Source organism: Saccoglossus kowalevskii, chromosome 13, assembly GCF_978046115.1.
Source record: "Saccoglossus kowalevskii chromosome 13, keSacKowa6.1, whole genome shotgun sequence".
Taxonomy (NCBI): Eukaryota; Metazoa; Hemichordata; class Enteropneusta; family Harrimaniidae; genus Saccoglossus; species Saccoglossus kowalevskii.
Genome location: NC_140653.1, coordinates 31,243,645 through 31,265,961, shown reverse-complemented (window position 1 = coordinate 31,265,961; position 22,317 = coordinate 31,243,645). Strand labels below are relative to the sequence as shown.

General features: G+C 34.5%; 1 protein-coding gene across 1 annotated transcript; it reads left to right on the top strand.

Moving 5' to 3' along the window:
- Positions 1-11,543: 11,543 nt before the first annotated feature.
- Positions 11,544-22,125, top strand: LOC102800827 (uncharacterized). Its single transcript, XM_085507214.1, has 8 exons — positions 11,544-11,596; positions 11,698-12,187; positions 13,737-14,939; positions 15,598-15,751; positions 17,824-17,923; positions 18,890-19,024; positions 19,908-19,981; positions 20,513-22,125. Exons 2-8 carry the CDS (start codon positions 11,803-11,805, stop codon positions 20,601-20,603), a joined length of 2,142 nt encoding a protein of 713 aa, XP_085363340.1. The 5' UTR covers positions 11,544-11,596; positions 11,698-11,802; the 3' UTR covers positions 20,604-22,125.
- The last annotated feature ends 192 nt before the right edge of the window (positions 22,126-22,317 follow it).

Below are 22,317 nucleotides of genomic sequence, written 5' to 3'. Positions count from 1 at the left end.
TCGTTGAATATTTGAAATTTGTACTTTTGATATTTTGATTAGTCTGACTGCACGGTGAAATGGGTGTTGAGGTGACTGCCGACATTATAAGGTCACCATTCGAGGTGTACTTATCAACCGTAAATCTCCAGCATACACACATAGACCAAGAACTATTGTTTTACTTGTTCGTATATTTATTTGGCAGTATAAAATATGTTCTTTTCAGATACGCTCCACTATAAAACCGATTTCTGTTTATTTTACTGTAAATGTCACCCCAGTGTGACATAGTTTTCTTTGATATTTGTTAGTTCGTCGCCACGAAGCTATAAAGGGATTAACATATTTAAACCTAGTGTCGGGTGGGCTGCTGTTGTTATTTGCATGGGGATTACCAACCTCTTCAGTCTTGTTAACTTTTCAACTGTCAGTCTATCAACTTCAACCTGAGACTCATTACCTGTGGAATTATTGAATAAAATACTTGATTCTCCATGCACGTATCGAGTTAGATCTATCGAGACATGTTGAAATTTGAAATTATGAAAGCCGCAAACATAAAAGACCGTTGAATGAATGGGTGTACTGATAATTCAGTATGCATTCAGGTTGTCACGAACTGTACTGTTCTCGCTGCCAGGATTGTGTAGCAAAGGTGAAGTCCCAACAGAGTTCAGTTTATTTTTGTTATAATGTGTTTAATTGTGCTTGACATGCCACTTGTAACGGTATGATGTAAATCTAAATTGCTGTGATCCATTACATCTTGTAAACTATGCAGGTATATTTCTTAGCAGGTCACTTTACAGATTCCTGGTGGATGGATTTTGCTTTTAGCCATTTCACCACCGGTTCCCTCCTTATCACCAATTCACAAAATAGTCCTGTTTATAGTCTGCACTTTCCTTCAGAAGATTAGGACAAAAATAGCCAATTTTTTGAGTAAAAACTGAAAATGAACTCAAATTCTGTCTGTTGGCTCCAAAATTAAGGTTCATTTTCAGAAATATTGAAAAATATAAGAAAAAAGTGCAGACAAATTTTGTCAAAGTCTGGTGGTGAAAAGGTTAAGATAACCCACACTAGTATAGCATGATTCAGTACAAGAACTGATTCACACTTCATAATTTTTGTAAATAATTTTCAAAATGAACTGATTCTTTATATTGTTGTATATTTTGTTGACAGATGCCAGTAACTGCCACTGTATTGTTCGATAACATATTATTAATGGAGGTTATTGCTTTGTTGATTGAAACAAAAACAAGAATTTGAATTTAGTGCTGCACATATCTTGCTCACTGTCATCCTCAGACTCGGTAGTAAGTCACATTTTTTATTTGAATCTGAAATCTTGCATGTATAGGATATACCGCTAGTTGTTGTTTTTCGTATTGTAGTAATTTCTATGCAATGTATTGACTTGATGAGCCAGACAGACTGGCACCAATCACTAACAACCAAATTTTTTTTCGTTGATGTTCGACTGTCAGGGTGTCAGGGAGGGGTTTGACACTTTTATAGTAAATATTGAGTCTGTCCTTATGTCACTGGTAATCTTTCCTACATGTGGATCATTTATGATCATTTATGTACCAATGTTTTTTCCCCTCTCATTTTCTGTGATATATTCTGTACCAAACATAATTTCATAGTATTGATAAACCGTAGTTGAGCATGGTCATTAAGACTTGTGGCTACAATTCATCTAACTGTCTTCTTGCCCAAAATTTGAATGTCTTTGAATGCAAATTGTTTGCAGACATTTTAACCACTTGTGATTTCTAGTGAAGTTACTGGAATACAATGTTTTTAATAAGGTCTGTCCAACAATCTGCTACGGTGTCTGTGTGAGTATGTTGTCCTTTTGCCATATTCCAAAACAGAAAAACTATCTACCTTCAAACGGAATCCATGGATTCTTTCATCATATAATAATACATTATGTTTGCTGCTGAAGTTGCGTCTATGTTTGATATAAAATGGCTTGTTTCTCCATAGGGCCACAGAAAATTTACAACCATTACATGAGTGCTCATAAGACTTTATTTTTATTAATGAGTTTTTTTATTTGTGTACACTGCAAGGTCAGTATATGAGACACTGTTTTGAAATCCTGCCTATATAGCGCCCTCTTGTGATATTAAATGTTCAGGCTAGTCAGAAACTTGCATCTGTAAGAGATTTTTCAGCTAATATGAATCTCCCATGAAAAAAGTTGCATCTTGTTTTCAACATTCAGTGTTTATTTTAAAATGACTGAGTTTGAAAGCTGATATGCATATCAATTTAGTTTTCTATGAAATGATTCCTTTTATATAGCATTTGCTTCAATGTGTTCATGTTTCAGTTACCATTAATGCCAATGCCTAGCAGGAATTAAATTGAGATATCTTATGCCTTGCGTAAATCTATATATTAAGAATAACCACCCCACATGTTGGAGGTTGTGTAATTTTGAAAAATGATTATGCTTTACTTTTGAATCCAACATACCTTTGGGTCACATTTTTAACAACTTCGTGCTACGTCTTTAGTGCAAAACATTATTTTTGCTGATTTCCATTGACAGAACGATTTAACACTTCTGTGTGTTATTCATGTTTGGGGCCTACTTTGAACAAGGAAAATCATGGTATATGGTCTATTTAACTACAGCTTCCATCATCAAAAACATATTCTCGACCAATCAGAACAATATATTGCAACAATTGAAATACTGGTATAATGTAATTGCTTATAAATTCAAATTGATTAAAAAATATCTGATGCAGATGTACAACATTGAGTTAAAAATTTAACTCATCGTAGCTGTACTTCTAATCAAACTTGATAAAAATGTTAGTTTAATGCTATCAAGTAACAAACTTAAAGTTTGTAAATGATTACCTCATTGTTTACGTTAGCAGGATACCAATCAGTTACTAATCTGACCCAATCACTATAATTTGGACGCCCTCATTAAATGAAATGGTCCATTTGATGTACTGTTCAGCTGAAAACATTGTCTCCAATTCGGACATAAAACATCTGATGTAGTTCAATCTGGGACACATTTTGAAACTTAAAGGGGAACTAAATAGAGCCTATTTTGGTGTTTGTATTTATCAAGTTATGTATATTGATTATAAATTTGAAAAAAAAAATTTAAAAAAATGATTATCTTCAGAGTTATGATGATTTAAATATGAGAAACCATAAACCTGCGAAGGACTTCCGTTTGCGCCATCTTGCCATCAAAAAAACGCCCTCATGAGGTATAAACAGGTAAGGTAACAAAGCATGATGACGAAATAGTATCTGATTAAATATAAGCAACTTAGGGAGCCATAGTTGGCTGGACTGGTGAATTGACTTCTTGTCTAGGTTGTTTCGACTTTTATGTTAATGTTATTTACAAGCGTATCAACATACAAACATTATGGATGTGCGATTGATCGAGACAGGCATTTTGTTTTGTTTTTTTTCTAAATGCTGTTTCCAGTACTGCACTGTGCGACGTGCAAATTATTCAAAGTATAGATGCTGGAGTATGTAATCTTGAGTTCGTAGAGTGATGGTGGAAACATTTTCGTCCATGTATTCACGGGGCTGCACTGGCAAATCATGGGACAAGTATCACAGGAACACCAAGCAGATTGTTCACAGACTTCCGTGTAATTTGAAATAAAACTATCATCCGAACAAGGGGCATCGTCGACAATATACTCTCATCACTCACACTGGACTGATCTGAATCTTCACAGTATACCGTACTTCCCTGATCATAAGCCGGTTAATAGTACATAAGCTGGTTAATAGTAACCGTGGGTAAACTGAGTGTGGAGGAAGAATTTAAACACCTTTCTCGGTCGCCAACATGTCTCATCGTTCAAACCCTAGGCCTTTCATGATAGTCTCAAAGTAAACCATGCCCAATAACCAGGTACACGACTTAACGATCACATTTTTGGCTTTTCGAAAGCTACTACTCAAAGAAATAGGGATTACTCCCGAATTGCAACATCGGGGTTCATCCTGAGTAAATAACAGAATAGAAAGCATCCGAACCACGTTGTGTACGTTTGCCATGCACTCTGAAATTAATGCGAGTTTTCTCATAAAACTAAAAGCATGAACCAAACTACAATGCCATTCACGATTATTAGGAAATGAAACACACCTTTTACACGCATATTATAATCGTGAATATATAACCAAGTAAAAATATAGGGATGGGCTTTATACTCGAGAGGGACTTATGATCGGGTAAGTACGGTACTTTAGCGCAATTGGGCTTTCACTCTCAGAATACTGTGGTTCAAACGCATAAGGCTCTAACCCAAGTTTTAAAAAGCACATTGTGCATATAAAAGTTGAGTTTATACTAATAGTACACAATGCTTGGCAGCATGAACGGCTATGTACAATGGCGTATACGAATGTGATCAGATACTAAAACGTCATAGCTTTGAAAAGTACCCGGATGTTAAATATGTTCGTTCGTTATTTATTCCCCTCCATGAATGGCCTCCATGGTGTTAAATTGCAAGCACTTCAAATGCCTATCCAAGCTACAGTTATAATTAAAACAAAATTAAATCACTGCAATATTATTTCGAATACAGTTTAGAATATACACAACTATAAATTAAGGCCGCATTTAGGTTCGCTTTAATTGTTATTGTGATTTTTACGCACACAATTGAAAGTTATTGACAATTTTAATGATCAACAAAATAATGAAATGTACTGCATCTTTGGGTTAGATAAATGTTTCTGAATAGTATTCAAGATTCATAACTTTGAAAATTACCTCTGTAATTTGGTTCACCAAAATAACCACTGTACATGTATTTCCTGCATGTTCTTGTCTACGTGTACAAATATTAGCTCTATCAGAGATGTCATACAAGTCCCTATTGTGAGTCCCCAGAATGCTACCTTAATGCTTGTTCTTTCTAAAATTAGCTATTTTTACCTGGAAACACCTAATAATACCTACCAAGCCAAATCATTTTGAGAAGAGAACATAGCGTCAAATGCATAAAGTTTGATGCAATATTATGATTGATACATTTTGCATCATTGTCTACTTGTCTAATATCGTGATGGCATGGAAACAGTTTCACAATGTAATCTGTCTTTAAGTAAGGATGCAGAATCTTGGTATTTATGTCTGTAGCTTTATTTCCAAAACAAGTGCGGTTTCTTCAGATCCAACAATTAACAACAACTGTAATAGTGTTTGTTTTTACTTTAGAGTTGTGTTACTGTTTAGCCTCAGGAATAACTGAAATGTTATCTGCACATGGTCGCTAAGTTTCCGCAACCATGCGAGTATGCCCTCTGACCTTCTTCTGGCATAGTTTCCCTTGCTTCCATTGAACCACACCTTTGATATCTCACTCTTGAAAACAAAATGTAACTGCCTTGGTTGACATCTTTGTTTCTGCTTGTTCAGTACTTGTTGGGAAGTCAATAGAAACTTGTAATTTTGCCGTAACCAGACATTGTTGCTGTTATCTGAAACTTAAACACATGATTTGACATGAATGGATCTTGTGAAAGCTTTGTAATGGAGAACTGATTCAGAGTATGGATTCCGTTTGAAGGTAGATAGTTTTTCTGTTTTGGAATATGACAAAAGGACAACATACTCACACAGACACCGTAGCAGATTGTTGGACAGACCTTATTCATTCTGTGTATGGTTTATTGAAGAGTGTGCACAACATTGCTATGTTAACTGCATCCGTATTTCTTGTAAGTTTTGCTTTTTAATCTCGAGAGTTTAATGAGTTGCCAAATGATTCAGGTTACAAATTTGTTGTTTTTGTTGTGGGTCAGTGAGAGAAAAGTGTAACTCATTGTCAAGTACTTCCTGACAAGTGAGTGTGACTCAAATCAAGGCAATATGCTGTGAATCAATTAAGCCATTTGTGATAAGTTTCTTAAGGTTTATAATGTGACTCTGTAATTTTTTTTTTATGCTTGTGTTTCTAACGTATATTAGAAATATTACAAGTGTATGTTGAATGGAAAGTAAAAATCATGTCTTGAGATCATTGTAATAGAGAAGAAATTTAATCCATTATTTCAGCTGCAAATTGCATTTCATTATTGTTGATAGATTGAGGAGTGTTTCTTGACACTGCACAAAAATATATTAATGCAGTCTGGATTTGTAGGGGAGATAAGTACAACCCACCCCACCAAAAAAAAATCATTCAAACACAGTTAAGTTTTTCATGTGTCTTGGATGAAATAACATGGGCCAGTTAGTGTGTAGTGATAATGCTTACTCAGGCAAGCAATGCAACATAAGTATCACTAGTAAGTGTTGTTTACTTTATTTTTAAGTTAATCTCTTTTTTCACTTCCAAAATCATCAATTCATTCACAAGCTTGTTCTTGTATTATTTGCTTCAAAATTATTTTTTTTATTTATTATGCTTCAACAAACGTTCAACAAGTGTGTTCATGAAGAACTGGATAGGAAGGTGTGTCAGGTGGAACACCTATAAAGGGCATCTTCTCAAAATGATTATTCTAGAAAATGACCTTCCCTTTTACCTTAACGATGTTAAAATATATAATATCATTTTCACTTTATAAGCTACAGTACAGTCAGGACGTAACTTAATTTTCAAACTGGCTATTAGCTAGCTTACCGTTTCATGTAAACTAATATTTTTTAAAGCGAGTATTATTCTCCTTGATAATTTCAACATAATCTTCATGGTATTTGCCTAAGTTACATATGAGATATATTCAGGCAGATTACACTGTACCTTATAATTATGAGGCATTTTCAAAAATAACTTTAGACAACCATGAAGCTAACTAAATGTTAAATTACAATCAGACCATAATGTAGATTTCACTGTCCTGCTCAAATCATGATAAATAACTTGAATTGTATATTTTTAGATACAACAAAAAAGAAATTCTAACTTTGCCAGTATCTTTATAAACTAACAACATTCAAGTGTGTTCATGAAATATTCAATTATTATATGTTGTTCATTCTCTAGAAGCTAATTGTAGTATCCAGTTCATTATTATTGTAGTCTGCCATGGAGTCACTCAGTTCATTAGAATGACAAGGATTAATCTGATAGCAATTATAAGCCAATTAACACACTTGTTAAATAGTTTTATACAAATTTGAATTTGGCTACTTGTTTTTTGCTGTATTTTTTTTAGGAGGACACGTCAAGGTGTGTATGCTGTGATTGATCACATTATCAACACATTGAAAGTCAGTTTATAATTAGATTGACATGCAAGTGTTAAATGTTACATTGTTTTGAAGCTGATTAAATAACAATGAGTTAGGTAACTGTCAAAGGATTTGCTGATTAGTTCTAGCCTTCTTTTAGTTGACTCTACTATGTGAGACCTTACCTGCTGCCTATGTGTGTAGTACAACTATTGTAATGTAAATTAAGGGCTGTGGGTGCCAAGTCTGTTACAGTCACTTGATTCACAAGACAGTTACAGGCTGGTTCTTAACATACCTCTATGGGCATGCAAAGCTGTTGGAATTGTTGGTAAGCTTTCATATAATACAACTTCTAGTCTGTTTTAATTTTTGTACATTCCTTAATTCTAACTAAGTATAATTTCTATTTGCTGAAAAGTGAACTTAAAAATGTTTTTTACTGAGTTTGTAGCCAAGTTATAATATGTAGAACATATGGCTTTGATATTTACTGAATTCTACCCTGCAGTACAAATGTCCATTAGTGTAAGCTCCAGCTGTCATGGTGTTTTCAGTTACAACTCTATACAAACATGTATAGGCAATATCTTTCAAATATTAAACCTGTACTTTGTCCTACCACGGTACATTGTATTTGAATTTTGGAGATAATTCTGTGAGCATTATATGCCTTTGTTGTGTTTTTGGTAGTGGTTTCCAGAATCACACGGTAATGTTTTATTTATAGTGACTGTGAAAAAAACATTAGTTTTGTATTTCAACATTTGCCATTGAACATATTAATCAAAATTATTGTTAATATAACCACCTTGGCCTCTAATACCACCTGTTTAATTTTAACATTAGTCACGAGTATAGTAGCTTTTATCTGTCTTTTACACATTAAAAGAGAAACCTAAATTTTTGTAATCATAACCACCTTGGCCTCTAATACCACCTGTTGAATTTCAACATTAGTCACGAGTATAGTAGCAGTTATCTGTCTTTTACACATTAAAAGAGAAACCTAAATTTTTGTAATCATAACCACCTTGGCCTCTAATACCACCTGTTGAATTTTAACATTAGTCACGAGTATAGTAGCATTTATCTGTCTTTTACACATTTGGAAGAGAAATCTAATTTATTGTTACTATAACCACCTTGGCCTCTAATACCACCTGTTGAATTTTAACATTAGTCACGAGTATAGTAGCATTTATCTGTCTTTTACACATTTGGAAGAGAAATCTAATTTATTGTTACTATAACCACCTTGGCCTCTAATACCACCTGTTGAATTTTAACATTAGTCACAAATATAGTAGCATTTATCTGTCTTTTACACATTTGGAAGAGAAATCTAATTTATTGTTACTATAACCACCTTGGCCTCTAATACCACCTGTTGATTTACAACATTAGTCACGAGTATAGTAGCATTTATCTGTCTTTTACACATTTGGAAGAGAAATCTAATTTATTGTTACTATAACCACCTTGGCCTCTAATAATACCTTTTTAATTTCAACATTAGTCACGAGTATAGTAGCATTTATCTGTCTTTTACACATTTGGAAGAGAAATCTAATTTATTGTTACTACCGGTATAACCACCTTGGCTTCTAATACCACCTGTTGAATTTTAACATTAGTCACAAATATAGTAGCATGTCATCTGTCTTTTACATATTAAAAGAGAAACCTAAATTTTTGTAATCATAACCACCTTGGCCTCCAATACCACCTGTTGAATTTCAACATTAGTCACGAGTATAGTAGCATTTATCTGTCTTTTACACATTAAAATTGAAACCTAAATTTTTGTAATCATAACCACCTTGGCCTCTAATAATACCTTTTTAATTTTAACATTAGTCACGAGTATAGTAGCATTTATCTGTCTTTTACACATTTGGAAGAGAAATCTAATTTATTGTTACTATAACCACCTTGGCCTCTAATACCACCTGTTGAATTTTAACATTAGTCACAAATATAGTAGCATGTCATCTGTCTTTTACACATTTGGAAGAGAAATCTAATTTATTGTTACTATAACCACCGTGGCCTCCAATACCACCTGTTGAATTTTAACATTAGTCACAAATATAGTAGCATGTCATCTGTCTTTTATACATTGGAAGAGAAACCTAAATTTTTGTAATCATAACCACCTTGGCCTCCAATACCACCTGTTGAATTTCAACATTAGTCACGAGTATAGTAGCATTTATCTGTCTTTTACACATTAAAAGAGAAACCTAAATTTTTGGAATCATAACCACCTTGGCCTCTAATACAACCTGTTGATTTACAACATTAGTCACGAGTATTGTAGCATTTATCTGTCTTTTACACATTTGGAAGAGAAATCTAATTTATTGTTACTATAACCACCTTGGCCTCCAATACCACCTGTTGATTTACAACATTAGTCACGAGTATAGTAGCATTTATCTGTCTTTTACACATTTGGAAGAGAAATCAAAATTTTTGTTATTCTGGTACCGATATAACCACCTTGGCCTCTAATACCGCCTGTTAAATTTCAATATTAGTCATAGTAGAATTTTATAGAGTATATAGCTATATAGAGTATGAATATTGTAAAGCATTTGGCAGTTACTGAAATGTAAAATTGATATCCCTCATCAAGTAGCTCGTCACAGTTGATTTCAAGTCTCTACTAAACAAATACTTAACTGGAATATGGTTTTGTTTTTAAGCTGTTCTATGTAACGTTAGGCCTGCTCCCCTGATTGAGTCTACACTAGGAAAAATACTATAACTTGCAGAGAATAACTATATTTCGAGAGCTGATGTAGGTCTCAGCTCATTGTTTCTGATTAATGGCTCATACATTGCCCCCTTGGTATGGGTTCAGCACTGGTGATCCGTCAATACTTGTAATGAAGGATACATGATACATACCTGTAGGCTATAACTGTAGTTTAGCTGAGTGCCTATTACGAGTCCTAAATCTAGCATACCAGCAAACTTGTATCAGCACTAGGCACCACTGACACTACCTTTATACTTATATTAGTTAATTTGGAATTTTGTATTGGGATATTGCTATTGATTTCTGCTTAATACACCTCTTATCAGGTAGTTTACTGTCAGTCAAATCACACCTTGTATAAACAAACCCACTATTAACTTGGATTTCAGACTTTACTGGTACCGATATATTTGTATATAAATTGAATATTTTCTGGAGCTAAAAATTCAACTCGTATTATTTAATGTACAAATTCTTTTTGTTTACATCATCGACGTAAAACATTTGTTGCTGTCGCTGTATATAAAAACACAGCATTTCAATGTGCGATAACAAGAAATCTGATGATTAAATATGATCTGAAAATAGCTGGCCCAGTATAGTGTGCATAGTCTTTGTTGTTGCTTGTTTGTTGGCCGCTTGTTGTCCCAGGTTTGATTTTTGTCAGCACTAAAATGCAAGACGCAAAGTTCGTTTAGTTGTGTTTACACAGTGTGTGCTAGACAAACTTCTAGCTAGGTTTTACAAGTGGTCTGTTTACTGTTGGATTAATTTACCCTCCAGGTCTGTTTGATTGTGGATCAACCCAACAAAACCAACCTCTTTCAAAATTCACACTTTTATGGTTCTGTGATATTGGAATGAACAGCAGTTGATTGGATTTGAGTATTAACAGGTATTATTTTAGTGGAGTGACCACTACTCTAAGCCACTCAGGTCATCTTGGCATGAATAACGATATAATCAGTACACTCTATAGATATATTTAAAAACATTGTGTCATTTGTCAATATCATATTAGCTTAAAATTTATATATAAATTCACACTATCAATGCAGGTTTCTAACAAAAATGGCATTACAAACTGAAAAGGAATTTGTCTTTGATTGGAACATTTAAACAGTCACAGTCGAATTCATATAATTCAAGCGTCCCAATTGGTTGCTAATAACGTTTGTTGTTCACACATCAAATACATAATAGTTTTTGCCTGTGCCAAAGCTGTTCTAATTATTGATTATCAAGATATGATTTAATTTATTATCCATTATTATCTGTATTTCAGTTAATTAAGTGCGTAAACTGCAGGGATTTAAAATATTCATGTACAGTCATTTCTTTTGCAATTACTATTCGCTGGTTGTCAGTTACACATTCAGTTTGGTACTGAGTGAAAACATACTTGACACCCTTTCTGTTTGCATATGGATCAATTGAATATACACAGAAGCCTGTTTGTGAATGGTGGTGTTTGTCACTGGATTAACTATGCAAGCAAACAACTTGTTAGGATGAATGCTGTGAATATTTTATTTTTTTGTCCAGAACCACCACTTTGGCCATAAAGCAATAAGGTTGCAGAATGTGTGACTATTGCTGAGTACTCAACTGCCTTAAAGATCGCTAACTGAAATTGGTCACTTGTAAGGTTTCTTCTTCCATCAAATCATATTTGTCGCACGTGAGAAAACATTTTTGACTTTTTTCAGGTTAAGTAACCTCATTTCTCTCTTTTGTATTGCAGATCTACTTCATGAGAAGTAAAGTGAAAACTGAGATTTTATTTTATACTCTAGAATGAAGTTTTAAGCTGCCTTACTGAAACTTTGATTTTAAACCACAGTTCACAATGGCCCACATGTATGATAGTTGGAATTCTAGTCGAGTGATGGATGACGCTTCATGGAATAATACAATCTCATCAAGGAATATGTCAAAATCACTGCATTCTAGTCATCACAACAGACAATCCAATAACCAAAGCCATAACCAGTCCTCAGCATCTGCAGAATTGCATGCGTATATAAACAATTTTGAAACAAGCTATGGCAATTTGTTTGGGAACCAGAGAGCCGTGAATGACTCAATGTCTCTGGAAACGACGCTGCAGCTCAACTTTGATCGAAAACAGGAAGCTAGGGAGAAGAAAACCGAGCTACATCGGCATGAAATGAAGAAACTCATTGACAAGTCTTATCGAGAAATAGTCAGAGCAGATGTGGAAAGACATAAAGGTAAACGCTTTTTCATTTTTTGCTGCTTTGACTTCTATGCTGAACCATGTACATGTATACACACTGGCTTCTTAACCTTTTGAAATTCAAAGACAACTATTGCCACCTTCACATACCCTGTTTTTTAAAAACTTTGATCAACACATGTAGGCAATGTAAAATTATGTCCCTTTTGTTCAATAGTATTTAAAATTATAGAAATTATTATTGGTGGCGAAATTTATAGTGTAAAATTTACGAGTTCATTACTAAAAATCACAGCAAAAGTGGTATTTGGGTCAGAACTTGAGGATCTTAACTTGTGGGTTAGTATTTTAGATCAGAATTCAGGTTTTTTATCAAATCCATGTAAGTTGCAATTGTATTCTGTTTTTTCTTTTCATACTTTGATTAGATGCCAACAAATTTGCATGAATTTTCAAGGATATTTTGTGTAGCCATGAAAATATTATTTGAGATCATCAAACAAGGAGTTTGTTATTTAGTTGCTTTGAACACATCATGAAAATCTGTAGCAGTAAAAAATTAAACATTTACAGTAGACAATGATCTGTCAATAATTACGCCTGCTTTCTATATCTAAACATGGTTGCTGTGGACACATTGTTGAAATGATAGTTTCACTTAATATTAGTCTACACCTGTTTTATTTTGTCAAATTTTCTAAGCCGATGAAAAATGTACATTAGCAGTGAACCTGTGCTAGAACCTTAAAATAGAGTCACACCCTATAAAACTCAACACAACTAACAACTAACATATTTGCTCTATTTGTAGCGTATAGGCTTAGGTGAATATTTTAATTATTCTGCATACAATAAATGCAATTTTTGGTTTTAATGTGTGCTTGTGAGCAAATACATTACTGTATGTGGGCTTCTATTAGAAATACTTTTCTAATAGAGTAAATATAATATTTACATTATTAGACTTATAATTCTGTCTTTGTTCGTCCATTCATCTAAAACCATATTTCAGAATCCTTTGGACCAAATCTGTTCATTCTTTGCATGTTTCAAGTACTTTATATGGGACACAGGCACATGCTGTGGTTTAGTAATTCGATCTAAAATGGCCAATTGGAAGCCGTTTTGGTTTTTTGAAAATGTGGTATTTGGACATGCTTCATTAGTTTTTTTTTTTTCAAATATGCTACATACATAGGATACATGTCCATGACAATTTGTTCTGCAATCGGTCCAAAGATGGCCAACTAGTGGCCATCTTGCTTTATGGCCATAATACTATGTCTCCAAGACTTACGATGTGAACCATTTTTTATTTATATTTTGAACATGTATTTTTTTTCATAATCAGATCAAAGATGGCCATCTGGCAGCCATTTTTTTTAAAAGGGGTATTTTGGACATGCTTTGTTTGTTTTTCAAATTTGATAATACTATATCCATGCCTTTGGTGAGGAACAAATGACAATTACTACACTTGTTTAATGAATCTGATATTGTAGGTTCACTCATGAGATAACTTTTATATAATATCAAAATAATGTTAGTGTGTAATAACAGTAATGTTTGTTTTAATGTTTCAGCTGAAACCCTTCTTCATAACAGTCAGAACGACAGTACAAGTGAGAATTTATCTCCTCTTACAAGTAATTCTGTCATCACTGATGTTGAGAGTTTAGATACCGAAGCACTGATATCAGCACCTATCAACCCTAGAAAGCCATACACCCAGTATCAAAGGAATGCTTTGAACAGATACAAATCTGGTAGCTTAGGTGATCTACCAAGCCGACTAAATAGCTCAGCTGCTCAACAATTGTACCATACTCCAGCTAGGCCAGCACAGTTAGAGCATACCCACCTGTCGCCCAACTCAGGAGGAAGGCCAGCTCCAAGTTGGGTTCAAGACATGGACACAATGAGTGCACGCTGTGCTCCTAGCTGGGTACAAGATTTGGACACTGTGAGTGCTTGCCATGCTCCAAGCTGGGTACAAGACTTGGATCTGTCTGGAAATAGTGGACATCCGGCTCCTAGTTGGATCCAGGATTTAGATTCTTCCGATATTAGTAATTTGACACAATCCAGTGTTAAATTATTAGATATTGCAAGACGAAGATGCAGAAATCGAAAAAATTCAAAACTCAGCGAGGAAGGTGTTCTTTTGAAACGATATGGTTCTGCTGCTGATCTTCTCATGAGTGACTCTAGTGATTGGCAGGTTGAAGAATTTGAACACATACCAAAGGCTGCCAGACTCTCGCACAGAAATGAGAATGCATATTCGCTCTCCTCAGATAGCAGTGGTGATTTGAAAGCAAAGAAAAGGATACTGACAACTCCAGAGAAAAACGGTATAAAGCATGAACTGCATCGATGGGGTAAACACAGTAAGGAAAACAGCAACGCATCCCAAGAAGTTGACTCGTACATTCAAGCTGCTGTTGGCAGAAAATTGAACTTTAAATACTCCAAAGATGACAGTGACATTTCAACAAATGACAGTTTCTTTTTGCCACCATCCAGACGAAATCTTCCCAAAAGGCCACTTTTGCCAGTCCATGATACGGAAAACACCAGCTATTTTAGAAGAAGTAACAGTGAAAACCATGATTATCTCAAACGTGCACAGTCTTTTTCTAAAATTACTTCCACCAATACAGATGACCTAATCAATGCTTCCCCAAGAGGTACAGCATTGAAAGCAGGAATACATATGAACAGAAGAGCAGTCAGTGCTGAAAGTGTATCCAGTGACTTGCCTGCAAGACAGGTAGCTCTTCAAGGTAATTACGTAAATCTCTTCCTGTGTGCCCTGTGTGAGGATATGATGCATCACAAATGTACAGAGATTATTAGTGATGCAACTGGCATGTCAATGTAACAGAAGATCATACATTGATATAGTAATCTTGAAAAATACACTATATCATAGTCAGAGGCCACAACACTTCAGAGTCACATGCAATCATCAACTTCACTCCCCAGCAGTCAATAAACAGAGCCAACTTGAAATATGGAATCCCAATTTGACTCAAGATCCCTACAACGTTCGACCTTGTTACAGAGCCCACTGCTTTCTTCCATGTCAGTCATCAGGGGTGTTTCATGACAGGGTCGCAGCACCCTCATAACCCATGCTTGCACCCTCTTACCGAACCTGGAACAGTCAGTAGATTATGATCAGTTATAACAATGGTAACAAAATTGTTCTCCCTCTTAAAATGTTTTTCTAGAAAAAAACCTGGTCATGATTTTCTTTTCAGTGTTTATCTACATCATTGTGTGGATATGGAATCATCTGATAGAAGGTGAAATCATTCTCACTGGGGCAGAGAGAAAAGCTTCAAAAGTAGTGGAGGAAACCTGTAAATGTCATTGCTATATAATCTGAAAGTCAATTTCGTAAGAATATTTTGATGTTTTGTAAATTTCTTTTTGTAGATCCTGTAGTGCATGCTATTCTGGCAAAGGCAGAACAAGTCTTGCATACTCCTGTACCTCAGTTGAAGTTCAAATCAAAAGATCTGACAACAAGTCCATTGACGGAGGATGTATTAGATGGTGATAGGTCATGGGAAAAGAATCTACCTTGTCTGTAAGTAGCTCTAATTTGTTGTGATATTTATTTAATTCAATCCTTGATAACTTCAATCTTAGTCTTAGGTCTTTGAGCTTCAATCTTTGATGATAGCTTCAGTCTTTGAGCTTCAATCTTTGGTGATAGCTTCCATCTTTGGTGATAGCTTCAATCTTTGGTGATAGCTTCAGTCTTTGGTGATAGCTTCAATCTTTGAGCTTCAATCTTTGGTGATAGCTTCCATCTTTGGTGATAGCTTCAATCTTTGGTGATAGCTTCAGTCTTTGGTGATAGCTTCAATCTTTGAGCTTCAATCTTTGGTGATAGCTTCCATCTTTGGTGATAGCTTCAATCTTTGGTGATAGCTTCAGTCTTTGGTGATAGCTTCAATCTTTGAGCTTCAATCTTTGGTGATAGCTTCAGTTTTTGAGCATCAATCTTTGGTGATAGCTTCAGCCTTTGAGCATCAATCTTTGGTGATAGCTTCAGTCTTTGAGCATCAATCTTTGGTGATAGCTTCAGCCTTTGAGCATCAATCTTTGGTGATAGCTTCAGCCTTTGAGCTTCAATCTTTGGTGATAGCTTCAGTCTTTGAGCATCAATCTTTGGTGATAGCTTCAGCCTTTGAGTTTCAGTCTTTGGTGATAGCTTCCATTTTAGGAGATGGCTTCAGTCTTTGGTGGTAGCTTCAATCTTTGGTGGTAGCTTCAATCTTTGGTGATAGATTCAATCTTTGGTGGTAGCTTCAATCTTTGGCGATAGCTTCAGTTTTTGGTGATAGCTTCCATCTTAGGAGATGGCTTCAGTCTTTGGTGATAGTTTCAATCTTTGGTGGTAGCTTCAATCTTTGTTGATAGCTTCAGCCTTTGGTGGTAGCTTCAATCTTTGGTGATAGCTTCAGTTTTTGGTGATAGCTTCCATCTTAGGAGATGGCTTCAGTCTTTGGTGATAGTTTCAATCTTTGGTGGTAGCTTCAATCTTTGGTGATAGCTTCAGCCTTTGAGTTTCAATCTTTGGTGGTAGCTTCAATCTTTGGTGATAGCTTCAGTCTTTGGTGATAGCTTCAATTTTTGGTGATAGCTTCAATCTTTGGTGATAGCTTCAATCTTTGGTAATAGCGTCAATCTTTGGTGATAGCTTCAATCTTTGGTGATAGCGTCACTCTATGGTGATAGCTTCAATCTTTGGTGATAGCTTCAATCTTTGGTGATAGCTTCAGCCTTTGGTGGTAGCTTCAATCTTTGGTGATAGCTTCAGTTTTTGGTGATAGCTTCCATCTTAGGAGATGGCTTCAGTCTTTGGTGATAGTTTCAATCTTTGGTGGTAGCTTCAATCTTTGGTGATAGCTTCAGCCTTTGAGTTTCAATCTTTGGTGGTAGCTTCAATCTTTGGAGATAGCTCCAGTCTTTGGTGATAGCTTCAATTTTTGGTGATAGCTTCAATCTTTGGTGATAGCTTCAATCTTTGGTGATAGCTTCAATCTTTGGTGATAGCGTCAATCTTTGGTGATAGCTTCAATCTTTGGTGATAGCGTCACTCTATGGCGATAGCTTCAATCTTTGGTCATAGCTTCAATCTTTGGTGATAGCTTCAATCTTTGGTGATAGCGTCACTCTATGGTGATAGCTTCAATCTTTGGTGATAGCTTCAATCTTTGGTGATAGCTTCAATCTTTGGTGATAGCTTCAATCTTTGGTGATAGCGTCACTCTATGGTGATAGCTTCAATCTTTGGTGATAGCTTCAATCTTTGGTGATAGCTTCAATCGTTGGTGATGCCATTATATGCATACCCTGAGTCAATGTATCACATTATATAAACCCGGCTTATATGTTATGTCATTCCTTGATTAAAAAAAAAATAATAACCATGTGGTCTTAAGCTGGTAATTTTTTATGTTTATTAGGTATTTTTTTCTCTTTTTGACATCAGCTGACTCAAGTGATTACTGATTGAATTTAGTATCAATCTGAGCTGTAGTGGATACTAGTAATCAGAAGTGTCTAAAACATTCTGAACATTTCTTTCCAATATCTTGCCTAGCAAGCTGTGGTTTATGTCTAAATATTATTTTTTTGTATTTTTTTCAGTAAACCACCTAGACATGTAGGTGAGAGGTCATCACGTGCGTCAGAGAACCCCACCATCATTGATAAATTCTTGGAGGATTGTCTGCAGTCTAATAAAGAGGTGAGTTGTGATTCTTACTCACCTATTGCTGCTAGTACACCCATACCACAACATAGAGTGTTACATGGATTACACATGTCAGAATGCCATGCACCTAGAAAAGGGATTCAATATGACCTACTTGGAGAGTCTGCACGATGTGGTACACAGAGGAATTCCAAAAAGAAGTGGACATCCGCAGCTGCTATTAGCAGGATGTGGTCACACAAGATCATGAAAAATAAGAAAAATATCATTAAAAGTTTTATTCAAGAATGTCTTGAGTCTTCAGCTGACTCAACCAACTCGGAGGGGGAGTCTTCAAATGATGGTCTTTTCGCTGATACTCTTCATACATTATCGATTGTTAAATGCATTATTGAAGATTACATGAGTTCATCGACATCATCAGTTAATTCAGGTATACATAATAATTCGATACTATTGTTTGTTTCAACTCTAGATGCAATCCTCTCCTGTATTGCCAATATTCAGATATTCTTTTTGTTTAGTCTCAAATATGAAATATGTTTTCACTGCAATGGTATACCCAATACATGTTTTTTATGCAGATAATTTCTATTCTAAAGAAATCTCAAATTTTATGAAACAAAATTGTTTTAATTTATCAGTTTTATAAATTGAAATACCATGTGCACTTTGATTATCTCTGTCAACAATCATGATGTCACATCAAATTTCTTTAAAATCCATTCTCAACTTTGAATATTCAAAATAAATTAATGTCACAATTGACTAATCACGTGGTTTGGATATCCTTCTATGAATTCACTTACTAGTACATAACAGTAGATATCAATTCTGTACTAATCTGCAAAATGCATATAATTTTCCAAATTTTTGCTTTAAAGAAGAAATAACAAATGCAAAACTTGTTTTGCCAGAAGGGAACATTACTGAGTACAATATAGTTATGTTCTTTGTCGTAGTTTCCACATTTATACTGATGTTGATTTCTTGATATAGATGAGAGGTAGGAGTGATGATGATAGTCCTCGACTGACTGGTGGTGAGCAGCCAGGCCCTGTAGAAGCTTTGAAGACAATGTTATTTACTATGCAGAAAGTAGCAGCTGAAGAAAACAAAGACAACCAATCAACAGTAAGTTGAACTACTAGAGGCACAGGCAATGCAATCGCATGTAAGCTGCACATGTACACATTGACTAATACCAGAGGTACATTACTTGGGGTTTGCAACTCGCATAGTACTGTATGGTGACATCATGTCAACATCCCATTCAAGTCTCTTCTCGTAGATAGCGAGACTGGGGCTACGACCTTCTGACATGACGCATATCAATGTTCAAGGTTTGTAATGAAAAAATAAAAACTTTTCTTCTCACTGTCATAGTGAAAAATGTAATACATTGAAAATGTACAGAAAATATAGTTCTCGTAATCCGTCATATCGTGGGCAGCTATTTTGATCCACCTGGACATCCCAATATCCTAGTTACCTTGGGCATGCGTATTCGCATTTTTCTGAGTTGGAACGCTTATGCGAGAGCGAGATTGTGACGGGATCTTGGTATCATGTCACCGTAGTTACAAACCCCAAGTAATATACCTCTGCTAATACCTATTATTGGAAATTCTTATGTTTTCAAAATATCGGTTCTTTTTCTCAGTATTTCCTGCTGAAAACATTGCCTAGAAAACTACCCTGGAAACAGGAATTCTTTCACTTTCTAATAGTAAATTTAGATTCCAGAATTGTTCCTAAAGGGTAGCTCATTACAATTTCACAATGTGTATGTATTTGTTATAGAAGAAATACCGATTTGTTTACGCTCATTATAGTAATGTTAAAGTAATTCCGCATCAACATAAGATGGAGCAATTTTTGTGTGAGTAGTGAGAAACATAGATTGCATATGATTGGCTGTTGTACATCTGCTTTGCAGCCAATCAGGATAGATGTCTTAGCAAATGTAGAAGTTAACTAATTATATGATACTATTCTGTTTCTTCTTCTCTCTCAGTCTTCAACAAGTTCTTCTCCGACTGTTCAGAAACTGGATTTTGAGTCTGAAGCTGGAGGGCAGTCTTTACAAAGGTATGCCAAATAATAAAATTATTGTTTGGATTATTAATTTGACAGAACAAATTTCTCTTGCTGTGAAATATTGTATTTTTGCAATTTTGTGTGTTGTATCAAGAATTTATAAGATGAGGTTATGTGAATGAATGTGATATGTGATGAAGATTCCATTTGAAGTCTCAAAATCATAAGATAAATGTACATGTCTAAAGTATAAAATTCTAATATCTTTGAAGTATGTAACTAACTAGTCGTAATGCTTTAGTATATTCCAACTGTCACCTCATGTCAGTTTATGGTGTAATAAATAAAGCACATGATCTTAATGAATGAATAACAGTATTTGCTCTGTTAGAATCAGATACGGACAAAAAATTGCATTAAAATATTTTGACCATAGAAACACTCAGGCTGTTATTTCAATAATTGTATGTGTTATTAATAGAGAAAATACTGTATTATAACTCAAGATGAATACAATGACCACATGTAAAATTCTGGTGTGCATGGTTACCAACTGTAGTTTGTTTTCTTTCATTTTTACAGGGCCATGCAGCATCTGTTCCGTTTGAAGACATTAGTGAATAGTGACACAGAAACTGGATCCCAACAATCAGTGTCATCTGCTGGCAACTAAATACATTTTTGTACATTGTCATATTTTATACATTTGTACATATTTTTCTATACTTCAGACATCATTCCTGTAAAAGTGTTGCTGTAGTTATACAGGTTTATTTTTAGAAAGGTGTCAAAAGTAGACGTTGGTATTCAAAAAGTTTCAAACGAACCCTCAAACCTGAATTCCATCAAAAAAAAAAAAAATTAAGAGTAATAAAATTGCGTTAAAGTAGTTAGCTACCTTTAAAACTTATTGCAAGATTTTTTTTTAGGCTGTTGCTCACAAAATTGTAATAAAAATATATGGTCATCAAAGAACTTTTTGCAAATAACCTATGAAAAATTTACCATTGGTTTCTATGGCAATAGAGTTTTGTCATATCTCAAAATGATAAAAATTTCTATGTACGTGTAGTTATCGTGCTAACAGTCCTGAATTATTGAGAAATACTATTTATTTTTTATGGCAATAGTTCCAAAATATCCCATTTTTGCCTATTTTCAGACAGTTTCTTATCAACAAATAATATCTTGCCTGAAGTTATCTAAATCTACAATTCTGTTACAGTTTGAAAAAAAAATTTCACTCATATTTAGCAGTTCGAATATCTTGCAAGTTATCTTAAATTTTTGTATTACGCATTGTTGTCAACGTACAAAGCTTAATTAAAACAGACAAAATGAACTTTCTTTTACTCCAAAATAATTGTAAGTTAATAAATATGGAAGTTATGACTGCCAATAATCTGTATATATTTTGATTATTACAATAATATTTATATTATAGGTATTAGAGTTTTTCTTTATAATGTATATATCTATATCTGTATTACTCTTGGATGGGGGGAAGGATTTCTGAAATTTTGATAACTCTGATTCATTTTAATAAATACTATTTCCATAAATTATATAAGGTATATTTCTACAATTGCAGTAATTTTGGGGCTTCTGCATCTCGCCTTACAACTGGTATTTCCAAGTAAGAAACAGTTATGTGATATTACCAAGATAGTGTACATATTTCAGAACAAGGTTCCTCGCAGGAAAGTGTCACTAATTGTCACCACCAAGGCACTGTTTGGAGCTTCATACACAGTGTGTCTGGATTAAGAAGATGTATAATAATACTGTGTATCAATGTTTTTGCATGATCTTTTAAATTGGTGCAATACACCAGACAAATATTTATAAAACAGAGCCCTCCACTGGAGGCATTGCTGCATTTTTACCTATTTCTACCTATTTTGTAAAACTTTATTACATTCTGTTTTTTGCTTTCATGTGGTTATCAAAACTGATATTCACAATTGCAATGTACATACTATGCAACATTACTTGCAGTTGATTACCCAGTTTATCAATTACTCTTGTATACTGTTGGTGGTGCTTATGTAATATGATTGTTGTCAGCATACAGAGATTTGTAATCTTCTCTCATCTGTAGCTGCATGGAAGTGAGGTTTTATCTAACTATTTATTGTAAATTTACTATTTTACTAAATCATAAATACCGGTAATAAAGACAAATTTCCATTAGATCTTTTAGGTTCATTCGGAGTCATTTTTTCCAGATTTGCCTAGGCTGATTTTGTTCACAGTTTGGCATGTCATTTTGTGCTTTTACTTTAACTTTTATAACAGGCTCTTGTACATTTACATTAACTTGGCATCTTTTTAGCTCGGCTGTCTACTTCACCAAGCCGAGCTAATTATATTACTTGATTGCCCAT

What these genes read in the sequence shown, in the direction of transcription:
- LOC102800827 (XM_085507214.1), top strand. Translation starts at nt 11,803, where the DNA reads ATGGCCCACATGTATGATAGTTGGAATTCTAGTCGAGTGATGGATGAC. An exon ending in AAGACAGGTAGCTCTTCAAG is followed by an intron (nt 14,940 to 15,597) that starts GTAATTACGTAA and finishes TTCTTTTTGTAG; the next exon opens with ATCCTGTAGTGCATGCTATT. An exon ending in GAAAAGAATCTACCTTGTCT is followed by an intron (nt 15,752 to 17,823) that starts GTAAGTAGCTCT and finishes TATTTTTTTCAG; the next exon opens with TAAACCACCTAGACATGTAG.